Raw genomic sequence first — 19,188 nt, forward strand, 5'->3', positions numbered from 1 at the left:
AAACACCTGACCTACCTAATCCCATTTACCAGCACTTGGCCCATAGCTTTGAACGTTATGACATGCCAAGTGCTCATCCAGGTACTTCTTAAAGAATGTGAGGCAACCTGCCTCCACCACCCTCCCAAGTAGCGCATTCTAGACCATCACCACCCTCTGGGTAAAAATGTTTTTCCCCTCACCCCCCTAAACATCCTGCCCCTCACCTTGAACTTATGTCCTCTTGTGACTGACCCTTCAACTAAGGAGAACAGCTGCTCCCTATCCACCCTGTCCATGCTCCTCATAATCTTGTACACCTCGCTCAGGTTGTCCCTCAGTCTTCTCTGCTCCAACAAAAACAACCCAAGTCTATCCAACCTCTCTTCGTAACTTAAATGTTTCATCCCAGGCAACATCCTGGTAAATCTCCTCTGCACCCACTCCAGTGCAATCACACCCTTCCTATCATGTAGCGACCAGAACTGCACACACTACTCCAGCTGTGGCCTCACCAAGGTTCTATACAACTTCAAAATGACCTCCCTACTTTGGTAATCTCTGCCTTGATTAACAAAGGCAAGTGTCCCATATGCTGTTTACACCACCCCACTAACATGCCCCTCTGCCTTTAGAGGTCTGCGGACACATATGCCAAGGTCCCTTTGTTCCTCAGAACTTCCTAGTGTCATGCCGTTCATTGAATACTTCCATGTCAAATTACTCCTTCCAAAGTGTATCACCTTTCAGGGTTAAATTCCATCTGCTACTTATCTGTTCATTTGACCATCCCATCTATCTATCTTCCTATAGTGCAAGACACTCAACCTCACTATTAACTACCCCCACCTGGCCAATCCTTGTGTCATCCGCGAACTTACTAATCCTACCCCCCACATAGTCATCTATGTTGTTTATATAAATGACAAATAACAGGGGACCGAGCACAGATCCCTGTGGTACGCCACTGGACACTGGCTTCCAGTCACTAAAGCATCCTTCTGTCATCACCCTCTGTCTCCTACAACTAAGTCAATTTTGAATCTACCTTATGCTATGTATGCTATGGCGTTTCAAATGTTCATCCAAATACTTCCTTAAATGTTGTGAGGGTTCCCCCCCCACATACTTTTAGGCAGTGAGTTATAGTTACCCTCCCAACCCTCCGGGTGAATTTTTTTTCTCAAATCCTAAACCTCCTGCCCCCTACCTTAAATCTATGCCCCCTGGTTATTGACCCCTCCACTAAGGGGAAAAGTTTCTTCCTATCTACCCTTTATATGCCCCTCATAATTTTCTACACCTCTATCAGGTTCCCCCTAAGCCTTCTCTGCTGTAAGGAAAACAACTATAGCCTATTCAGTCTCTCTTCATAACTGAAAGGCTCCAGCCTAGACAACATCCTGGTGAATCTCCTCTGCACCCTCTCTAGTGCAATTATATCCTTCCAGCAGTGTGGCAACCAGAACTGTACACAGTACTCCAGATGTGGCCTAACTAATGTTTTATACAGCTCCATCATAACCTCCCTGCTCTTGTATTCAATGCCTCAGCTAATAAAGGCAAGTATCCCATATGCCCTTTTAACCACCTTATCTACCTGTCCTTCTGCCTTCAGGAATCTATGGACAAGATCCCTCTGATCCTCTGTACTTCCTACCATTCTTGGTGTACTCCCTTGCCTTGTTAGTCCTCCCAAAATGTATCATCTCTCACTTTTCAGGATTAAATTCCATTTGCCATTGGTCTGCCCATCTGACCAGCCTGTCTATATCATCCTGTAGCCTGAGGCTTTCCTCTTCGCTATTTACCACACCACCAATTTTTGTGTCATCTGTGAACTTACTGATCATTCCTCCTACATTCATGTCTAGATCATTAATGTACACTACAAACAGCAAGGGACCCAGCACCGAGCTCTGCGGTACACCACTGGACACAGGCTTCCAGTCTCAAAAACAACCTTCGACCATCACCCTCTGCCTCCTCCCACAAAGCCACTTTTGGATCCAATTTGCTAAATTGCCCTGGATCCCATGGGCTCTTACCTCCTTGATCAGTCACTCATGCTAGACCTTGTCAACAGCCTTACTGAAGTCCATGTAGACCACATCAACTGCACTACACTCATCTACACACCTAGTCACCTCCTCGAAAAATGTAATCACATTTGTCGGACATGATCTCCCCTTGACAAAGCCATGCAGACTATCCTTGATTAATACTTGCTTCTCCAAGTGGAGATTAATCTGTACCTCAGAATTTTTTCCAAAAGTTTCCCTACCACTGATGTTAGACTCAATGCCCTATAGTTACCTGGTTTATCCCTACCACCCTTCTTGAACAATGGTACCACATTAGTTGTCTTCCAGTCCTCTGGCACCTCTCCTGTGGCCAGAGAGAATTTGAAAATTAATATCAGGGCCTCTGCAATTTCCTTCCTTGCCTCCCACAGCAGCCTGGGATATATCTCATCTGGGCTTGGGCCTTGGGATTTATCCACTTCTAAGCCCGTTAAAACTGCTAATACCTCCTCCCTCTCAGTGCTAATTTGTTCAAGTATATCAGCCCCCTCATTGATTTATATACCTCTGTTGGTGTCACATCCCAAGGCTGATTCATCAACATGACATTGGTTAGACCACTGTTGGAGCACTGTGTGCAATTCTGTACATCCCATTACAGTACATAAAAGATATTGGAGCTGTGGAACAAGCATAATGCAGCTTCACGGATAATATCAGCAAGTTGAACTTTGGAGAGATCAACTTGAAAAAGTTGAGTTTGGAGGTGATTAAAGGACTGAGTTTGTGGAGACAAAGAAGGAGTTTTAGTCATAAGATTGAGAGGGTAAACAGTGAAAGGTTACTGATAATAGGTTGGGTTAATTTATGACTACAGTGTAAGCTTAGAAAACAACCCTGTATTTATATTTGTTCTCAGGTTGTCCCACATGACATCACAATCGTTGGCTGGCATCTTGCAATTTGCACACAGCAAGGTCCCATTGAAATAAATGACCAGTTACACTCTTTTTTTCCTTGTTCTTTTGAGGGTGGAATATTGACTCAGACATCGGAAGAACTGACAGTTCATACGGTATCTGTGGAACCTTACCCACGAGGGTAGATTGGGTGGCGGGGGTTGGGGGGTGCTCAGTTTAATAGCTCATCTGAAAGACAGCACCCCTGATACTGTAGCACCCCCTTAGACTGATTATGTGCTCAAATCTCTGGAGTGTGATTTGAACCCACAACATTCTCAGGCAAAAGGGCTAAACTAAAACTAGCAATTTCAGGGGGAGTTTAAAGGAAATGATTTGCTGCCGAGTATTAGAATATAGGATGCATTAGTGCAAGTGGCTTTTGAAACACTGATAGAAATGAGAATTAGACATTTGGAAAAGGGAATAGAGAACAAAGATTAGTATTTCATTCCAGTGTGCAGCTAATGCTAGCACCAGCACAATGAGGCTCCTCAGCTGTGAAATTTGAGTGAGTTCAGTAGCGTCTACCGTCGACTGCATCCTAGGGGTGAAAACGCTGTAAAATAACCCATCTGTCCATGTCAGCCTGATGCGTAGCACACGCTGGACCCGTGACATCCAACAGTAAGCAAAGTCTGTGCTCTGCAATGAACGACATCAGGTTTAACTCTTGTGAGTAGCTCCCATCTTTCCCTTCCCTCTTTGCTGGAAGATCACTGCCCAGTGAGATTACCACATTGCATTGAACAAGCTCCAAGGACACCCATCTCATTGACTGAGTGTTTAAAATGCATGGAACTGATGGGGATAGTTTGATATGTAAATGAGCCCAGTGAGATGTAGTACAGAGGTTAATATAAAAAGAGAAAATAAGGGACTGCCTGAACTGCGCGCCAGGCTGGTGAGTATTGTTACAATCCCCATAGACAACAATAACTTTTAGAAAGTGATGAATTTCCCAGCGGTCGATGGATAGAATTGAAGGATAAGATTTTACATTTTAAGACCTTGAATGTAACAAACAAACTAAACTTAACATGAGTCAGACGCTACTTAACAGGCAACTAAAGCACCAGCATAAAGAAAAGGTACTTTTTCATTAACTATTCAATCAAAATATACTGTACAACATGTTTTAACTTTACGCCATGCTTCTGGCTGATGGGTAGCAATACAAGATTAGGTCTCGGCACTGTCAGCTTCCAGTAGGCTTACTTCTTCCTGGTATACCAGATTGAATCTCCTGATGTCCTTCAAAAATCGTTCCACTCTGAGTGAGTATTCCAGAACAGAGTTCCACCTTAATGACTCCTTATTCCTTAATTCTCAAAGTTTCGTCAGTCCTGTTCCCTTCCTTTGGAACAGAAAGCCAGCTTTTACAAACATTCTGTTAGCTGTTAACCCAAAAACAGTTCACCCTGCTCTTTACTGCAGTATCTGCTGCTACTCCCCCACAGCAGTAAATTATTTGCCTCTGTGTCCAGAAAGCAGCTGTCCCTATTTCTGTGTCATTGTGCGAAAACAGCCACTTGATTTTCAATTGGTTTCTGTTTGGATCATATGGGTGTGTCTCCAGGCAGAGTCAGTGTGATCGCTATCCCCACTATCTAGGATACTCTGTTTTACCTTAAGTTAAAAGAGACATTTTAAAACATCACCCTCTTGGAAAGTTCAATGTTTGTAACAGTAGCCTGAGAAAAGGCTGCTAATCAGGTTGTGGGTATGCACTCTTCATCAGAATCAGGGTCCAAATTCAGCGATGTAACTTTTTTCTGTTGGCTCATGGCTTTACTTCCCCAGGGAGTTCATCTTCAAGCAGTCAGCATAATTTGGGGTAATGGTGTTAGTGGTAGTAGAAATCCCATGTGCAATTAATATAAATAAGGATTGACTTCATAGAATCATTCAGCACAGGAGGAAACCATTCGGCCCATCATGCTCCTGTCCTTGCCCTATAGTCCTGCAAACCTTTCCTTCACAAGTTTTTGTCCAATTCCTTTTCAACAGATACAATTGAAACTATTTCCACTGCCTTTTCCGACAGCACATTCTATTTGCTCACTGTATAATCTTAAAAGAGAGGCCAACACGTGAACAAATGAATTAGGAGCAGGAGGAGGCCACTCAGCCCCTCAAGCCTGTTCCACCATTCAATAAGATCATGGCTGATCTGATTGTAACCTCCTGCCTACCCCCAATAACTTGTCACCCACTTGTTGCAGATCTTGCCAAATTCAACAATAAGGCACAAAAATGTGTCCAGTTCTGGCTGGGCCATGTATAGACTGTCCGTGGACACGATAAGAAGCAGACCCCCTTGTTTATCAAGAATCCATCTGCCTCTGCCTTCAAAATATTCAAAGACTCTGCTTCCATCACCTCTTCAGGAAGAGGGATCAAAAGACTCGCTACCCTCAGAAAAGAATTCTCTTCTCTGTCTTAAATGAGCGACCTCTTATTTTTAAACAATGACCCTTAGTTCTAGATTCTCCCACAAGGGTAGACATCCTCGCTATATCCACCCTGTCAAGTCCCCTCAGGATTTTATACGTTTCAATCAAATCACCTCTTGCTCTTCTAAATTGCAGCGGACACCCAACCTTTCCTAATAAGACAACCCGCCCATTCAGGTATTAGTCTGGTAAAGCTTCTCTGAACTTCTAACTTATTTGCATCCTTCCTTAAATAAAGAAACCAGTACTGTACACAATACTCCAGATGTGCTCCAGTGAGCACCATCCTGCACAAATGTTGTCTTTTCGTTGATATTGGTGCCTTTTAACATAAATATATTTCTTTGAAGGTAAATATTTATAATTGCATCAGCAGCTGTCTCTGTTTGGTATTGTTTGGTTTGGTGGCTTGTGTTACTAGTACGCGAGGGTGGAGCTCACGAGAGGCGACAAGTTGCGCAGCCAAATGTCTCTGCAGTTTTCACAGAGCTGTTGCCATCCTGGAGTCCAGCTGGTTGGGCTGAATAGCTTCAACTTCTTCCCTTGTATCAGTTATCACCATGTGGTACCAAGGACCTGCCCCTTACATTAAAAAAAAACATTTTGTGTAAAATAAACGTCTTCTAATCGCTTTTATTGCAGGTGCCAGCATCTCATTGAGGAGGTGAAGTACTAGGGGCACTGCTTATTTCCTGTTCCCTTTTATTATCCTTCCCTAGCGTACAATATCACTTCTAACCTTCCCTGGATGTAGGGGGTTGTAATAATCAGCTGGAAGTATGATGGTGCTCTAAGCTGACCGTCCCAGTGTAAGGTAATGCTGTATTAATAATAATCTGCGCAGTGTTCCTGTGATTAATCAATCTCTCACACTCAATGGTTCCAGTGTGTTGAGTGCAGCAGAGAGTGGTATGTCCTGTTTACGCAAAGCGTGTTTCCCTGAGGGGATGCGATTGACTTTACTTTGGCTACGCAGACTGCGGAGGCACATCGTGCTGTAACAGTTCATCCTCTCACTCTCTGAGGCTGCCAGAAACATCCTGACCATGGGGGGAAGGGAAAAAAAAAACCATGCTTGCTGTCAGAGAACATTGATCAGGAGATCAGCACTGAGGGTTTCTTGTTTTTTCCAAAAAGCAGGTGAACCTCTCAAGGAGCTAGTGACCGAGTTAATGGGCCAGGAAAAAGAGAACTGGCATTCCATTGTCCATTGCTAAAATTAGGCATGCATTAAGTTGGCAACTGAACTTATTGAAGGCTGCTGCTGCTGCAGGGTCCCAGCAGCCGTGCGAGGGCTGCTGCAGGGTCCCAGCAGCCGTGCAAGGGGTTGCTGCTGCTGCTGGTAGCGAGGGTCTTAGTTTTAAATACAAAACACTCATTTTTGTTCAGGTGCCAGTTTATACCAGAGTTGAATGTTTGAATCAACGCAGTCCATCTCTTGGATGAGACGTTAAACCCAGGCCCTGTCTATCCTCTGAGGTGGGTGTACAAGTTCCCTTAGAACTATATTGAAGAAGAGGAGGGGAATTAACCTGGTTCTTGGGTTAATATTTATCCCTCAATAAATGTCACAGAATCACCGAAAACAAACTATCACGTCATTGTTTGTGGGAGCTTGCTATGCACAAATTGGCAACCACACTTCCTACATTACCACAGTGACTACAATTGAAAAGTTTTTTTTGGCTATGAAGTGCTTTGGGGTATGCTAGGATTATGAAAGACGCAGTAGGATTTTCAGTTTATCTGAGGATTTTAGGGAGAGTTGGAAGATGGATGACTGAGTTTTGTATTTTGTAAATTTGCCGTCTGGGTATAATTGCACTTTCTACGTGTTTGTGAACAACCAGCTAGTCAAGGACCAAAGCTCAGGAACTGTGAAATTGAGGCCTGTTCCAATTTTATTTTTGCAGGAACTATATTCCAGAGGTCCGAATTCTGTCCATTCCCAACCTGCGCTTCATGAAGGCAAGTACGGTCTAATTTACTGTTTTACTAACTTGTGTTTAATTCTAATTAATTTTAATTTGAGTGTACAGTCACAAGGAGGAATCTTGTGCAATCCATTCCTCATAATTCAATTTATTCAGTTTTTAAGTGAATTAATTTGAAGTTAGCTGCTCAAACATATTCTGTTACCCTGTAATTTTTAATCAATTTCAATGAAATATAGTTTTTTTTTACTCAAATTTTAATTAATATTTTCTTTGTTTCTTTATGGAATGTATTTATATCTCTGTTTTAATCGACTATTGGTCAGTTTTGGTGCTGCAGCCCTGGGGGAAAGGTCTAGGCTCTCCCAAACAATTTCTGTCCTGTCCTGGTCAGACGGAGGTCTATGTGTGAAGGAGAGCTTGTTTGGGAGGAGGAGATGGGTGGCGAGGAGGGTGGAGGGTGGGGGTGGAGTTTGCAGTTGGTCAGAATGGGGAGTGGGCTTTGATGTCTTATATTCTTCGTGCTCTGCTTGTAGGAGAGCCAAGTGCTTCTGACACTCACTAACCCTGTGGAGAACCTCACGCACGTTACTCTTCTGCCCTGTGAAGAGGCAGATCCTGACGACGTGCACAGCACCGCAAAGGTAACTCGATCCAAAGGGGAGAGCTTTACTGCTAAAACTCCCAATCTGTTGTGAAATTATTCTCTGTATTTCAGTACCACGTTGTTTGGAATGTTGGTATTGAGGCTCACTTACTTGCATTAGACTGAAAATCATCTTTCCTGATATTTCGACCTGAATCGTCCCAATTCTCTCCCTCTCTCCTCACTCCCTCCCCCGACCCCATCCCTGCTCTACCCCTGATCTCCCCCCCCCCTCCCCCCAAATAAAAAGTGTCCCTGTCCTCCAGAACCCTGTCCTTCTCCCTCATCCCCCTCTTCCTCTGGATGTCTCTAACTACTTCGTGTCAGAGAGGAGTCGGAGAAGATATTGGCTCCTTGTTCAGACTAGAAGTGTAAGCAAATTAACTACTGTATTTGGTTCTGAAGGTGAGTGACTGAGGATTGTTCACGATGTTACCTATGAGCTAGATCTATCTGTTTGAGATAGGATACATTCTTAGTAACACCTAGCCCAAGCTACTAATTGTTTTATTTTTGTGACTCATCTCCCAAAAATGTCACGGTTACAAAACTTCAAACTGTCAAGTTGACAACTTCAGATTTATAAGAAATGTGCATAGGAACTTACGGAATAGGAGCAGAAGTAGGTCATTTGGCCCCTTGAGCCTCCCTTCCCTAACACAGACTCACTTTCACAGGTTTTTGATCATTTTTTTCTCATGCTCTTCTGAAGGGAACAATTCCAACTCTGCTACTCAATTCTCCAGCCCCAGGTGTCAGTTCACACCTGTGGGTGTGCCTGTGTGTGACCCACTGTCAGTTCACACCTGTGGGTGTGCCTGTGTGTGACCCACTGTCAGTTCACACCTGTGGGTGTGCCTGTGTGTGACCCACTGTCAGTTCACACCTGTGGGTGTGCCTGTGTGTGACCCACTGTCAGTTCACACCTGTGGGTGTGCCTGTGTGTGACCCACTGTCAGTTCACACCTGTGGGTGTGCCTGTGTGTGACCCACTGTCAGTTCACACCTGTGGGTGTGCCTGTGTGTGACCCACTGTCAGTTCACACCTGCCTTACAGCCAACACCACTCAATACTCTGACTTATCTTCCGTACTTCCTAACTCTGGGACGCAAAAGCCCATCCTGATTGTCCACCCAGCTCAGCTGAGTGAACTTGGCTGCAGCATGAACTTGCCCTGCCTTTTATTTCCAGCCGAGTCACAAGACCAGGGGGCCATTCGGCCCCTCGGTGTTCTGCCGCTCAGTTAGATCATGGTTGAGCTTGTACCTTGACTCAGTCTACCTGCCTGGGTTTTGTAACCTTAAAAATCCTTCCCCAACAAAATCAATCAGTCTCAATCTTGAAGGAAATAACTGAGTACCCACCCCACAGAACCCCCGCCCCTTTGTGGGATAGAGTTCCAGTTTTCTATTACCCTCCACGTGAGGAATTGTTTCCTGAGATCACATCCTGAATGGCCAAGTGTTAATTTGAAGATTGTACATCCTTGTTCTGGACTCCTCCATCGCCTACTCCCCCCTCCCACACAGAGGAGGAACGTTTCTCCCACATCTACTTTGCCAACTTACTTAACCACTCTAAACATTTCAATTCAATAACCCCAACCTTCCGAACAAGGAAATACTCCGTGCCATTGGCTGGTGCTGACTCCCAACCTGCTGCATCTCTATTCCAGGTTATCCTTCCTTCAAAGGAGATTGTCCTTGCTGGGAAAGATGCAGCTGCTGAATACGATGAACTGGCTGAGCCACAGGATTTTCACGACGACCCAGAGTAAGTGATGAACGGGGCTGGTAAACCAACAAACAAGCTGAGGCGCAGGGTCTAACCTTACAAGGAACAGGCTTACTGGCTGTTCTAATCCCTCCCTGCCACGGAAATTGCTGCTGAACTTTACCGACGGCAGAATCACGTTTAGGGTTTAAAAAAATTTCCTTTCCCAATTCCTGGAACGTTACATACACACTTGCATGTTGTTTTCTCACCAGGCCCCAGTCCTGCAGACTCCAGGTGCTGTTTTGCAAGTAGTGGGTGAAGTCTGGTACCTCCCATCCGGGGCTGGTGTTACCATCCACCCCTGCTTCCCCCATCTGGTACCCCCTTCAATGACAACTTATCAACACTGGAAGCCCAGCAGGCCAAGCCAGTGTTACCGGGTTATCAATCCTTTTGAGCTTCAGTGACCGAAAGACAAACCTTTGTGAATTTGGGGCTTTCCCCACTGGAGCTCTGGTCGAGTGACTAGATCGACGTCTTTGCAATTGACCTGTTAACAGGAGGCTTACACTGAGATTTGTGAAGAGGACTCAGGTTTAACCTTAGGAGCAGGCCTGTTCCACCATTCAGTCAGATTGTGAGCGACCTACACCTGATCTTTTTAACTGCCTTGGCTCCTTATCCCATAATACCTTCACCCAACATCAGACCTCATGGCTCAGCACTCTGAGTGTGGCCCCCTCCGTCAGTGCGGCGCGCCCTCACTGCCACCCCTCCGACTTCAGTATGGTGGACAATATCTTACTTAAAAGATTTACAGAGCTTTCTAAAGGGAATGTGATAAAAATCTAGAAAAGAGACAATTGCAGGATTATGGAGCAAGCCCCATCCCTGCAACAGAAGGATAACTCTTTTAAAGACCAGCATAGACACAAGGGCTGAATGGTCTGTGCTCAGTGGTTGACTAAGGTTTGCTGACTAAATATCGAGCCTCATCTCTCCCATTGCAGCATTGTGGCCTTCCGAAAATCCAACAAGATTGGCTTCTTCATCAAAGTCATCCCACAGGAGGAGAGTGGCAATGTGAACATTAGCTTCAAGCTGCGCTATGACTTTAAGAATCTGGCTGGGCCAATCCGGCCATTGGAAGAGGGGGAGCAGAGCACCGAGGTCATCTGGCTGACTCAGCACGTGGACCTGACCCTGGGCCCGCTGGCTGCCTGAGCCCAGAGCCCCGTGGCGGTGTGTTCCCGGACTCGCCATCGCTAACGAATCCAGCCTACCCACGAGCCAACCGCACCTTCCCCTACCCCCTTCCACCACAGCCTTGAGTGGTTGCCTGCAGCCCCCAGCCTTGGACGAGATCCTCTCTGAAAAACACAAGACCGCATTGCAGTAAATCCATTGACTCACTGGTGTTTAAAGCCTCCGCCCCCTCACCTCAGTAGCAGCCGACGCTAGGGGAGTGCAACCAGGTCGAGCACGCCCAGCTTATCCCGAAATTTGTCTTTGGTGTCATGAGCGGGAACCTTTTTGGAATTCTCTGGGAGCCTCTTGGGAACCTGGGTGGAACGAATGGCTGGAATTGCTTCGATAAGGACACGGACAGAACAGGAAGAGAGTGCAGCCCTCCATTACAACAGTGACTACACTTTAAAGCTACTTCATGGCTGTGAAAGGCTTTGGAACATCCCAAGGTGGTGAACGGCGCTATAGAAATGCAGTCTTTAATTTCGTTGCATGTGTTTGTACAATTTTTAAAAAATATGTTCACAGACTTGGCTAATCTCTGAAGATAGTGCCCAGTTTAACAATGGTCACACTACGAAAAGCACCTTGCGCGTGCACTCTCGCTGTCTCTCCACTTTCTGCCGGCTCCTGAAGGTGTGGCAAAGTCCTCCCCCCCCCCCCCCCCGCCAGCAACGTTCTCCACACCTATGCTCCTTATGCTGGGCTCACTTATCCCCTGCTCGAAACCTGCTGCCAAGCTCGCAGTCTAACTCTGATTATTGTTCAGGTAATAATCTCAAAGACCTGTTACCTCAGAACTTTGGTCGTTGTCTTTATGCTGCACATAAAGGGGAAATGCAGTGACAGCAAGCCTCCTGCTCACATTATTGCAGTTCCTTTCCCTGCATTTAACCAGTCGTCAGCACGCCATTGTTAAACTGTGTGAATGAATATGATTCGAGCAAAAAGGCCTTTCAGCCCATCAAACCTCATTCCTCCGGTAACCTGTCTCCCCAACATTAAACCACCCCCCCCCCCACAGTAACCTTGTTCCCCGACACTAACCCCCCTCCTCCAGTAACCTTGCTCCTTGACACTAATCCCCCCCTCCAGAAACCTTGCTCCCCAACATTAACCGCCCCCCCCGCTTCCAGCAACCTGTCTCCCTGACATTAACCCCTCCTCTAGCAACCTGTCTCCCTGACATTAACCCCTCCTCTAGCAACCTGTCTCCCTGACATTAACCCCTCCTCTAGCAACCTGTCTCCCTGACATTAACCCCTCCTCTAGCAATCTGTCTCCCTGACATTAACCCCTCCTCTAGCAACCTGTCTCCCTGACATTAACCCCTCCTCTAGCAACCTGTCTCCCTGACATTAACCCCTCCTCTAGCAACCTGTCTCCCTGAAATTAACCCCTCCTCTAGCAATCTGTCTCCCTGACATTAACCCCTCCTCTAGCAACCTGTCTCCCTGACATTAACCCCTCCTCTAGCAACCTGTCTCCCTGACATTAACCCCTCCTCTAGCAACCTGTCTCCCTGAAATTAACCCCTCCTCTAGCAACCTGTCTCCCTGACATTAACCCCTCCTCTAGCAACCTGTCTCCCTGACATTAACCCCTCCTCTAGCAACCTGTCTCCCTGACATTAACCCCTCCTCTAGCAACCTGTCTCCCTGACATTAACCCCTCCTCTAGCAACCTGTCTCCCTGACATTAACCTCCCTCTCCAGTAACCAGTCACCCTAACACTGATCCCCAAACCTCCAGTAACCTGTCTGCCCAACATCAAGCCTCTTCCCCTGTTGAACCCCCGATTCATTGTCTCTTCTCCCATTGAACCCCTGCCCGCTTGATGCTGGGTGTAAGCGAGTTTACTGCTGCCTGTAACCATTGTGCTGTGACTGTTGGTGATATACTAGTGTATTAAATCATAACTTATATATGGACTTAAAACAATAAACACAAGATAAAAGACCAGGCAGTTGTCTCTGTCCCTGTTTCTTGGGTATGTAATAACTGAGTTGCTATTACTGCAGCACTGGGACTATGAGCCTGGGCTAGGGCCTGAAGCAACATCATTTGATTTGATCCGTGCTGGTATTTATGCTTTATGTTTACCAGTGTCCGCCGCCCCAATTCATCTCAGCCCATCAACATATGCATCTATTCAATTCTTCCCTACATGTTTATCAAGGTTCCTCTTATGGCACAGCCGGTGGTAAATGCTGAGCTGCTCAAATCCCACAGCGAAACTTGAAACAACTGTCAACAACTTGTTTTGCAATTTGTATAAATTTCGAGTTGTGCCCCCTGAGAAATGCTTTTAAAAACATACATGGTTCTACAAATTACTACTGTGATAACTTCTAAATCCCTAGTGAATCTAACTCCCAGTTACACTTTTGTTAAGGCAACAGTAAGACAGACACATTTAAAAGACCCAGGTAAAGAAACAAAATATCCTGAAAAATCCAATTCAAAGTGAGTTTTCTTAATTTCAGTTCTTTGTAGACAGCAGCTTGAGGATTAAATGCTGAAGGCGTTTCACACTAGATCTTGGAATGTCTTCCCTTACACTCAGCCTTCTCTCCTTTTATACATATTTTCTCCTTTGAATGCTAATTCCCATTGTTTCACAATGTCTTTGGACTTTTACATCTCTAATAATAAAATCCATCATGGTACTAATTTTATCAATAATCTTTGGGAAAAATAAACACACTTTTCTTAACTAGCTAGGTGTAATATTTCACTCTTGAATTCAAATTAGTCTGGTACTTAAAAATGCAAATATCCTGTTTACCTCACATTCTAAAACTTCTCCCATGTTTACCTACTTAACATTTCAAACCTAGCTTATCTTCTGTTACATTAAAGCTTTCAGACCAGCTGCCTTTGATTCAGTTGAGTCCCCCCACCCACACACAGACATAGACCCCACTCTTATTCTACAATAAATTCCAATAACATGAAAATTATTATATCCTGACGTTCCCCTAACAGATTTCTCTTGTCCAGGGAGAAGAGCGCCAGCCTGTTCAATCAGTCCTGGCAGCCCTTGAGTATTTCATCTCCCTAAAGCGGCGTGGTTTTCAGATTCCCATTATCAGCCCTGCCTGCTCACCGTTCCCACACCTCATTCACCAAAATAGGACACACGTTCGGTCCTGTCCTTCTTGCACTCACATCCTGCTGTGATCTCAGAGTGCGAGCCCTGGTGAAACCCTGGTTGCTGTCCCTTGGTAATCAGCCCAGCAGGTACAGGTGTGGTGATCCCACTTCCAGCCACAATGTTAGGACAGGACCCCTGAACTGAGGGAATCGAGAATCAGAACACAGTAAACCTTCGTGTTGTTGCGAGCAACAGTACAACTTGGGAATCTGGGTGGTCAGTGATTCGAACGCCTGACGATCTTCCCTGTGTTTTTTTGGGGTTAGGGAGGGAGGGCGGTGGTTGGTGGCTAAGGGATTGGGATTATTGAGGGGTGGGGGTGGGGGTGGTGGTGGGGGGGGGCGGTGTCTGGTTTCAGAAGAGAGAATGGGGATCCAGGTCATCTGCAGTGTGTGTCTAAACCAGGTCTGCACTCAGATTGTGACTGACATTTCACCTTGTCACGAGTTGACTGTCAAAATCATTTGGGGAAGAAATGAAAGTCTGATGGGAACAATTTAAATGAATCTGTACTGTCATTTAATCAGCTCAGACTGGATATTGGGATTTGAGAGAGAAGAGCCCAGTCCAATTTAGGAATTAAGGTTTGAGGGAAAGTTGATTCCTTCAGATCCCTATTCAACTTTTCCTCAAATATCGGAGTAAGAAGGAGAATTGAACGGTAACGTTGACAGGCATTTGATCGAAGGATCTGACCCTTGTTTAATGCCACACATGGAGACTGGAAGGGCTGCTGATTCAAACCCTCGTTTGTGTAGTGATTCCTGATCCACGACGGGTATTGTGCGGCATTAGAGGAGAGCAGGGTTCCTGCTCCTGTTTGCTCAGTGGTGACCTCTGCTGGAAAGCGAGGATGAGGACAAGATTGGAATGGGCTGCAATGTCCTTTCTAGGAAAATGGCGCTCTATGCAAATGTGAATGGTTGCTCGATTTCCAGGCAATCCCAGTATTCCCCACTCCAGGGCATGAGTCAGCATCGGGGAAAGAAATTGGGGGAAAAAGATCAGTGAGGGGGAAAATGGAAGAGCATCTCCATCCAATAAGGGATATTAATGGTGATTTCACTTGTTCTGCATTGGGTGGTTTGAATTTTGGACCCCCCGTGTTCTGTCCGACATTACTGTGATCTCTGCCCCTTGAATTGTTTAAGACTGTCACAAAGTCTGCCAATTCCCACCTCGATAACATCACCCAACTCATCTACTGAAACCCTCATGCCTTTTTTGCCTCCAGACTTGAGTAATATAGTGCACCTCTGACTCGTCTCCCACATTCTACCGTCCTCAAACTTAATCCCATCCAGAAGTCTTTTGTCCTAATTCGCACCAGGTCCGTTCACCCATCACCTCCCCCAGCCTCCCGAGCCATGGTGCTCGCTGATCTACACAGGTTCCCAGTCTGGCAGCACCTTGATTTTAAAATTTTCGTTTTCCAAATCCCCCCACCACCACCCCCCCATAACTCCACCCCTCCCTATCTCTTGTAATTTCCTCCAACCCTACAACTCTAAGATCTCTGCGCTCCTTCAGCTGCCTGGACCCCAAGCTCTGGTATTCCCTCCCTAAATCTCTCTGTCTCCCTCTACCTTTCCCCCTTTAAAATTCCTTAAAACTTACCTCTTTGACCAGGTTTTTGGTCATTATGTGGCTCAGATTGAAATTGTGATTGATCACGTTCTTTTACAGCACCTTGGGTCATTTTGTTATGTTAATGACGCTCTATGAATACAAGTTGTATAAAACTGCCTGGTTAGTGGTCACTGGAACTGCTCTGTTCTATGAGATGGTGTCCTGTCGCCACCTGCTGTCCTCTCTGATTAACGCGGGTACATCAAAATATAAAATTATTTGAGGGTTTACAGGGTAGATGCTTGAGATGCTGTTTCACCTCACTGGAGTGCCCAGAGCTAAGGATCATTGGGGGCGGGTGGTCCATGTAAGAAGTGGCTGAAATCTTGCAAGCAGAGCTATTCCAATCACGTGTACAGGGGGCTGAACCAGACCCACCTTTCCACCGGGATCTCGTCCAAGGCTGAGTGTTATGAATTCCTTTGTTGTCGACAGTTTCGAGTGCATAGCCTCCGAGATATCACACCTTGTTCACTACTACAAGTGCCGCACCATCTCCGCCTGGGAGATCCAGAGCGCCACCTGCTTCATGCTGCCAGGGGAACTGGCCAAACGCGCCGTCTCCGAAGACACGAAAGAGGTTACCAAGTACACCAACTCCCTTTAGGTCGACCGTTCTAAAGGTTATAAATGGGTACAGCTGTAACACTCCAGTGTGGTAGGGATTGGGAGAGTCTGCTACACTGCTGAGCTGTCTTGAAAATAAACCATGTTATGATGTGACAGGTGATATTTGCCAGGCTGACCAAATCCACAAGGGAAAGTTGGCCATGCTATCACAACGGTTTTGCAATTTGTATTTAATACGAGAAGATTTTGGCACTGAATTCAGATGTAATGAGTCCACTAACACCTTTAAAGATTTTAAAAACCAAATTAAAACATTTATTGATAAAAGATTTCAAGCACACACATAAGATTATGGTTACTTAATACTATAACAAAACCCAAAATTCCTAATTAACCTGACTCCCAACTACACACCACCTTTGAGGCAATAGTCCAAAATAGATTATAAATTTAAATAGCAAGCCCGCAAGTTTACCACAGTACCCACTTGACAATGGAATTCCAATGGCTTGCCTCCACCTGTGGTCACTGGACACAGCAGACTTCTACTAAAGTGGCTGGATGCTTCACCAAGGCTGTTTTATATGGTTCTCTTAGATCGCACATGGCCCCCCAAACATAGCCTTCCATTCTCCTTATATATGTTTCTCTTTAATCTGTAAATTCCATTATCCTATATGCCTTTGGAAATTTACTTTTACCATAATATAAAAATCTGTCATGTTGCCGATATGGTCAGTACCTTTGGGAAAAGTAAACATACTGCTTGGCCTTGATTATCTTGTTAGTTATAAACTTCCTGTCATCCCTTTGAAACCTGAACAACCCCTTCATTTATCTAAAAATGCAAAGTTCCTTCACACCCTACATGCTGCCCTCGTCCACGCTTACTCATTAGTATTTCGAATGCCTTTTACCTCTAACTTCTTTCGATAATTTCAACCTGCAGTCTATCTGACTCTAATTCAATTAAATCAGCTACACAGAACCATCCACACTCACACCCATAAACCTACTTTACAATAAAGCACAATAAAATAATGACAAAAATGTCAGTTTCATGACAACCAGCTTGAGGTAAAAGACTGGCTTGGACACATTTTTCCACAATAAGTACTTATAGTGAGTAACACGTGTCGGATAGATGCTCCCATAGTGTTGTTAATAAAGGAGCTGCAGGATTTTGACCTAGTGATTCAAATACAATGTAGCGCACAGTGTCACCAGTACGTCAGCAACAACAATTGCACTTATATAGCACCTGTAATGTAAGAAAACATCCCAAGGTGCTTCACAGGAGTGTTAGCACACATGATTTGTTAAAAAGACAAGCCTTAAGGCTTTGTGCCTTAACACGAGGAGCATTCGCAATAAAGTAGATGAATTAACCACGCAAATAGATGTAAACAGGTATGATATAGTTGGAATTACGGAGACATGGCTGCAGGGTGACCAGGGATGGGAACTGAACATCCAGGGGTATTCAGTATTTAAGGAGGACAGACACAAAGGAAAAGGCGGTGGAGTTGCATTGCTGGTTAAAGAGGAAATTAACGCAATAGTGAGGCAAGATATTAGCTCTGACGATGTGGAATCTATATGGGTAGAGCTCAGAAACACTAAAGGGCAAAAAACGTTAGTGGGGGTTGTATATAGCCCCCCAAACTTTAGTAGTGATGTTGGGAATGGCATTAAACAGGAAACTAGAGACGCATGTAATAAAAGAACTTCTGTAATTATGGGTGACTTTGATCTGCATATAGATTGGGCAAATCAAATTAGTAATAATACCGTAGAGGAGGAATTCCTGGAGTGTATATGGGATGTTTTTCTGGACCAATATATTGAGGAACCAACGAGAAAACAGGCCATCCTTGACTGGGTATTGTGTAATGAGAAAGGAATAATTGGCAATCTAGTTGTGCGAGGGTCCTTGGGAATGAGCGACCACAATATGATAGAATTCTTCATCAAGATGGAGAGTGATGTAGTTGATTCTGAGACTGGGGTCTCTTCCTTTATTAATAAAGGAAACTACGATGGTATGAGGCGCAAGTTGGCTATGATGGATTGGGAAATGTTACTTAAATGGATGAAGGTGGATAGGCAATGGCAAACATTCAAAGAGCGCATGGGTGAACTGCAACAATTGTTTATTCCTGTCTGGCGCAAAAGTAAAACAGGAAAGGTGGCCAAACTATGGCTTAAAAGGGACATGAGAGATAGTATTAGATGCAAGGAACAGGCATACAAATTGGCCAGAAAAAACAATAGACCTGAGGATTGGGAGCAGTTTAGAATTCAGCAAAGGAGGACCAAGGGATTGATTAAGAAGGGGAAAATAAGAGTACAAGAGTAAGCTTGCGGGGAACATAAAAACTGACTGTAAAAGTTTCTATAGGTATGTGAAGAGAAAAAGATTGGTGAAGACAAGTGAAGGTCCCTTACAGTCAGAAACAGGAAAATTTATAATGGGGAACAAAGAAATGGCTGACCAACTAAATACATACTTTGGTTCTGTCTTCACAAAGGAGGACACAAATAACATACCAGAAATGTTGGGGAACACAGGTTTTAGTGAGAGGGAGAAACTGAAAGAAATCAATATTAGTAGGGAAATGGTGTTGGGGAAATTGATGGGATTGAAGGCCGATAAATCCCCGGGGCCTGATAATCTACATCCCAGATTACTTGAAGAAGTGGCGCTAGAAATAGTGGATGCATTGTTGGTCATCTTCCGAGATTCTATAGACACTGGAACAGTTCCTACGAATTGCAGGGTAGCTAATGTAACCCCACTATTTAAAAAGGGAGATAGAGAGAAAACAGGGAATTATAGACCAGTCAGCCTGACGTCGGTAGGGGGAAA

General features: G+C 44.9%; 1 protein-coding gene across 2 annotated transcripts in view; it reads left to right on the top strand.

Annotated features, from left to right (window-relative positions):
* dctn4 (dynactin 4) overlaps positions 1-12,925 on the top strand; it is a 42,222-nt gene extending 29,297 nt beyond the window's left edge. For both annotated transcript variants that reach the window (XM_041194153.1, XM_041194154.1), the window contains exons 10-13: positions 7,332-7,386; positions 7,889-7,996; positions 9,675-9,772; positions 10,726-12,925. In XM_041194153.1, the coding sequence (XP_041050087.1) occupies positions 7,332-7,386; positions 7,889-7,996; positions 9,675-9,772; positions 10,726-10,939 (475 nt within the window). In that variant the 3' untranslated portion in view covers positions 10,940-12,925. The remainder of the gene's footprint in view (positions 1-7,331; positions 7,387-7,888; positions 7,997-9,674; positions 9,773-10,725) is intronic.
* Positions 12,926-19,188: the final 6,263 nt, after the last annotated feature.

This window comes from Carcharodon carcharias, chromosome 8, assembly GCF_017639515.1.
Source record: "Carcharodon carcharias isolate sCarCar2 chromosome 8, sCarCar2.pri, whole genome shotgun sequence".
Taxonomy (NCBI): domain Eukaryota; kingdom Metazoa; phylum Chordata; class Chondrichthyes; order Lamniformes; family Lamnidae; genus Carcharodon; species Carcharodon carcharias.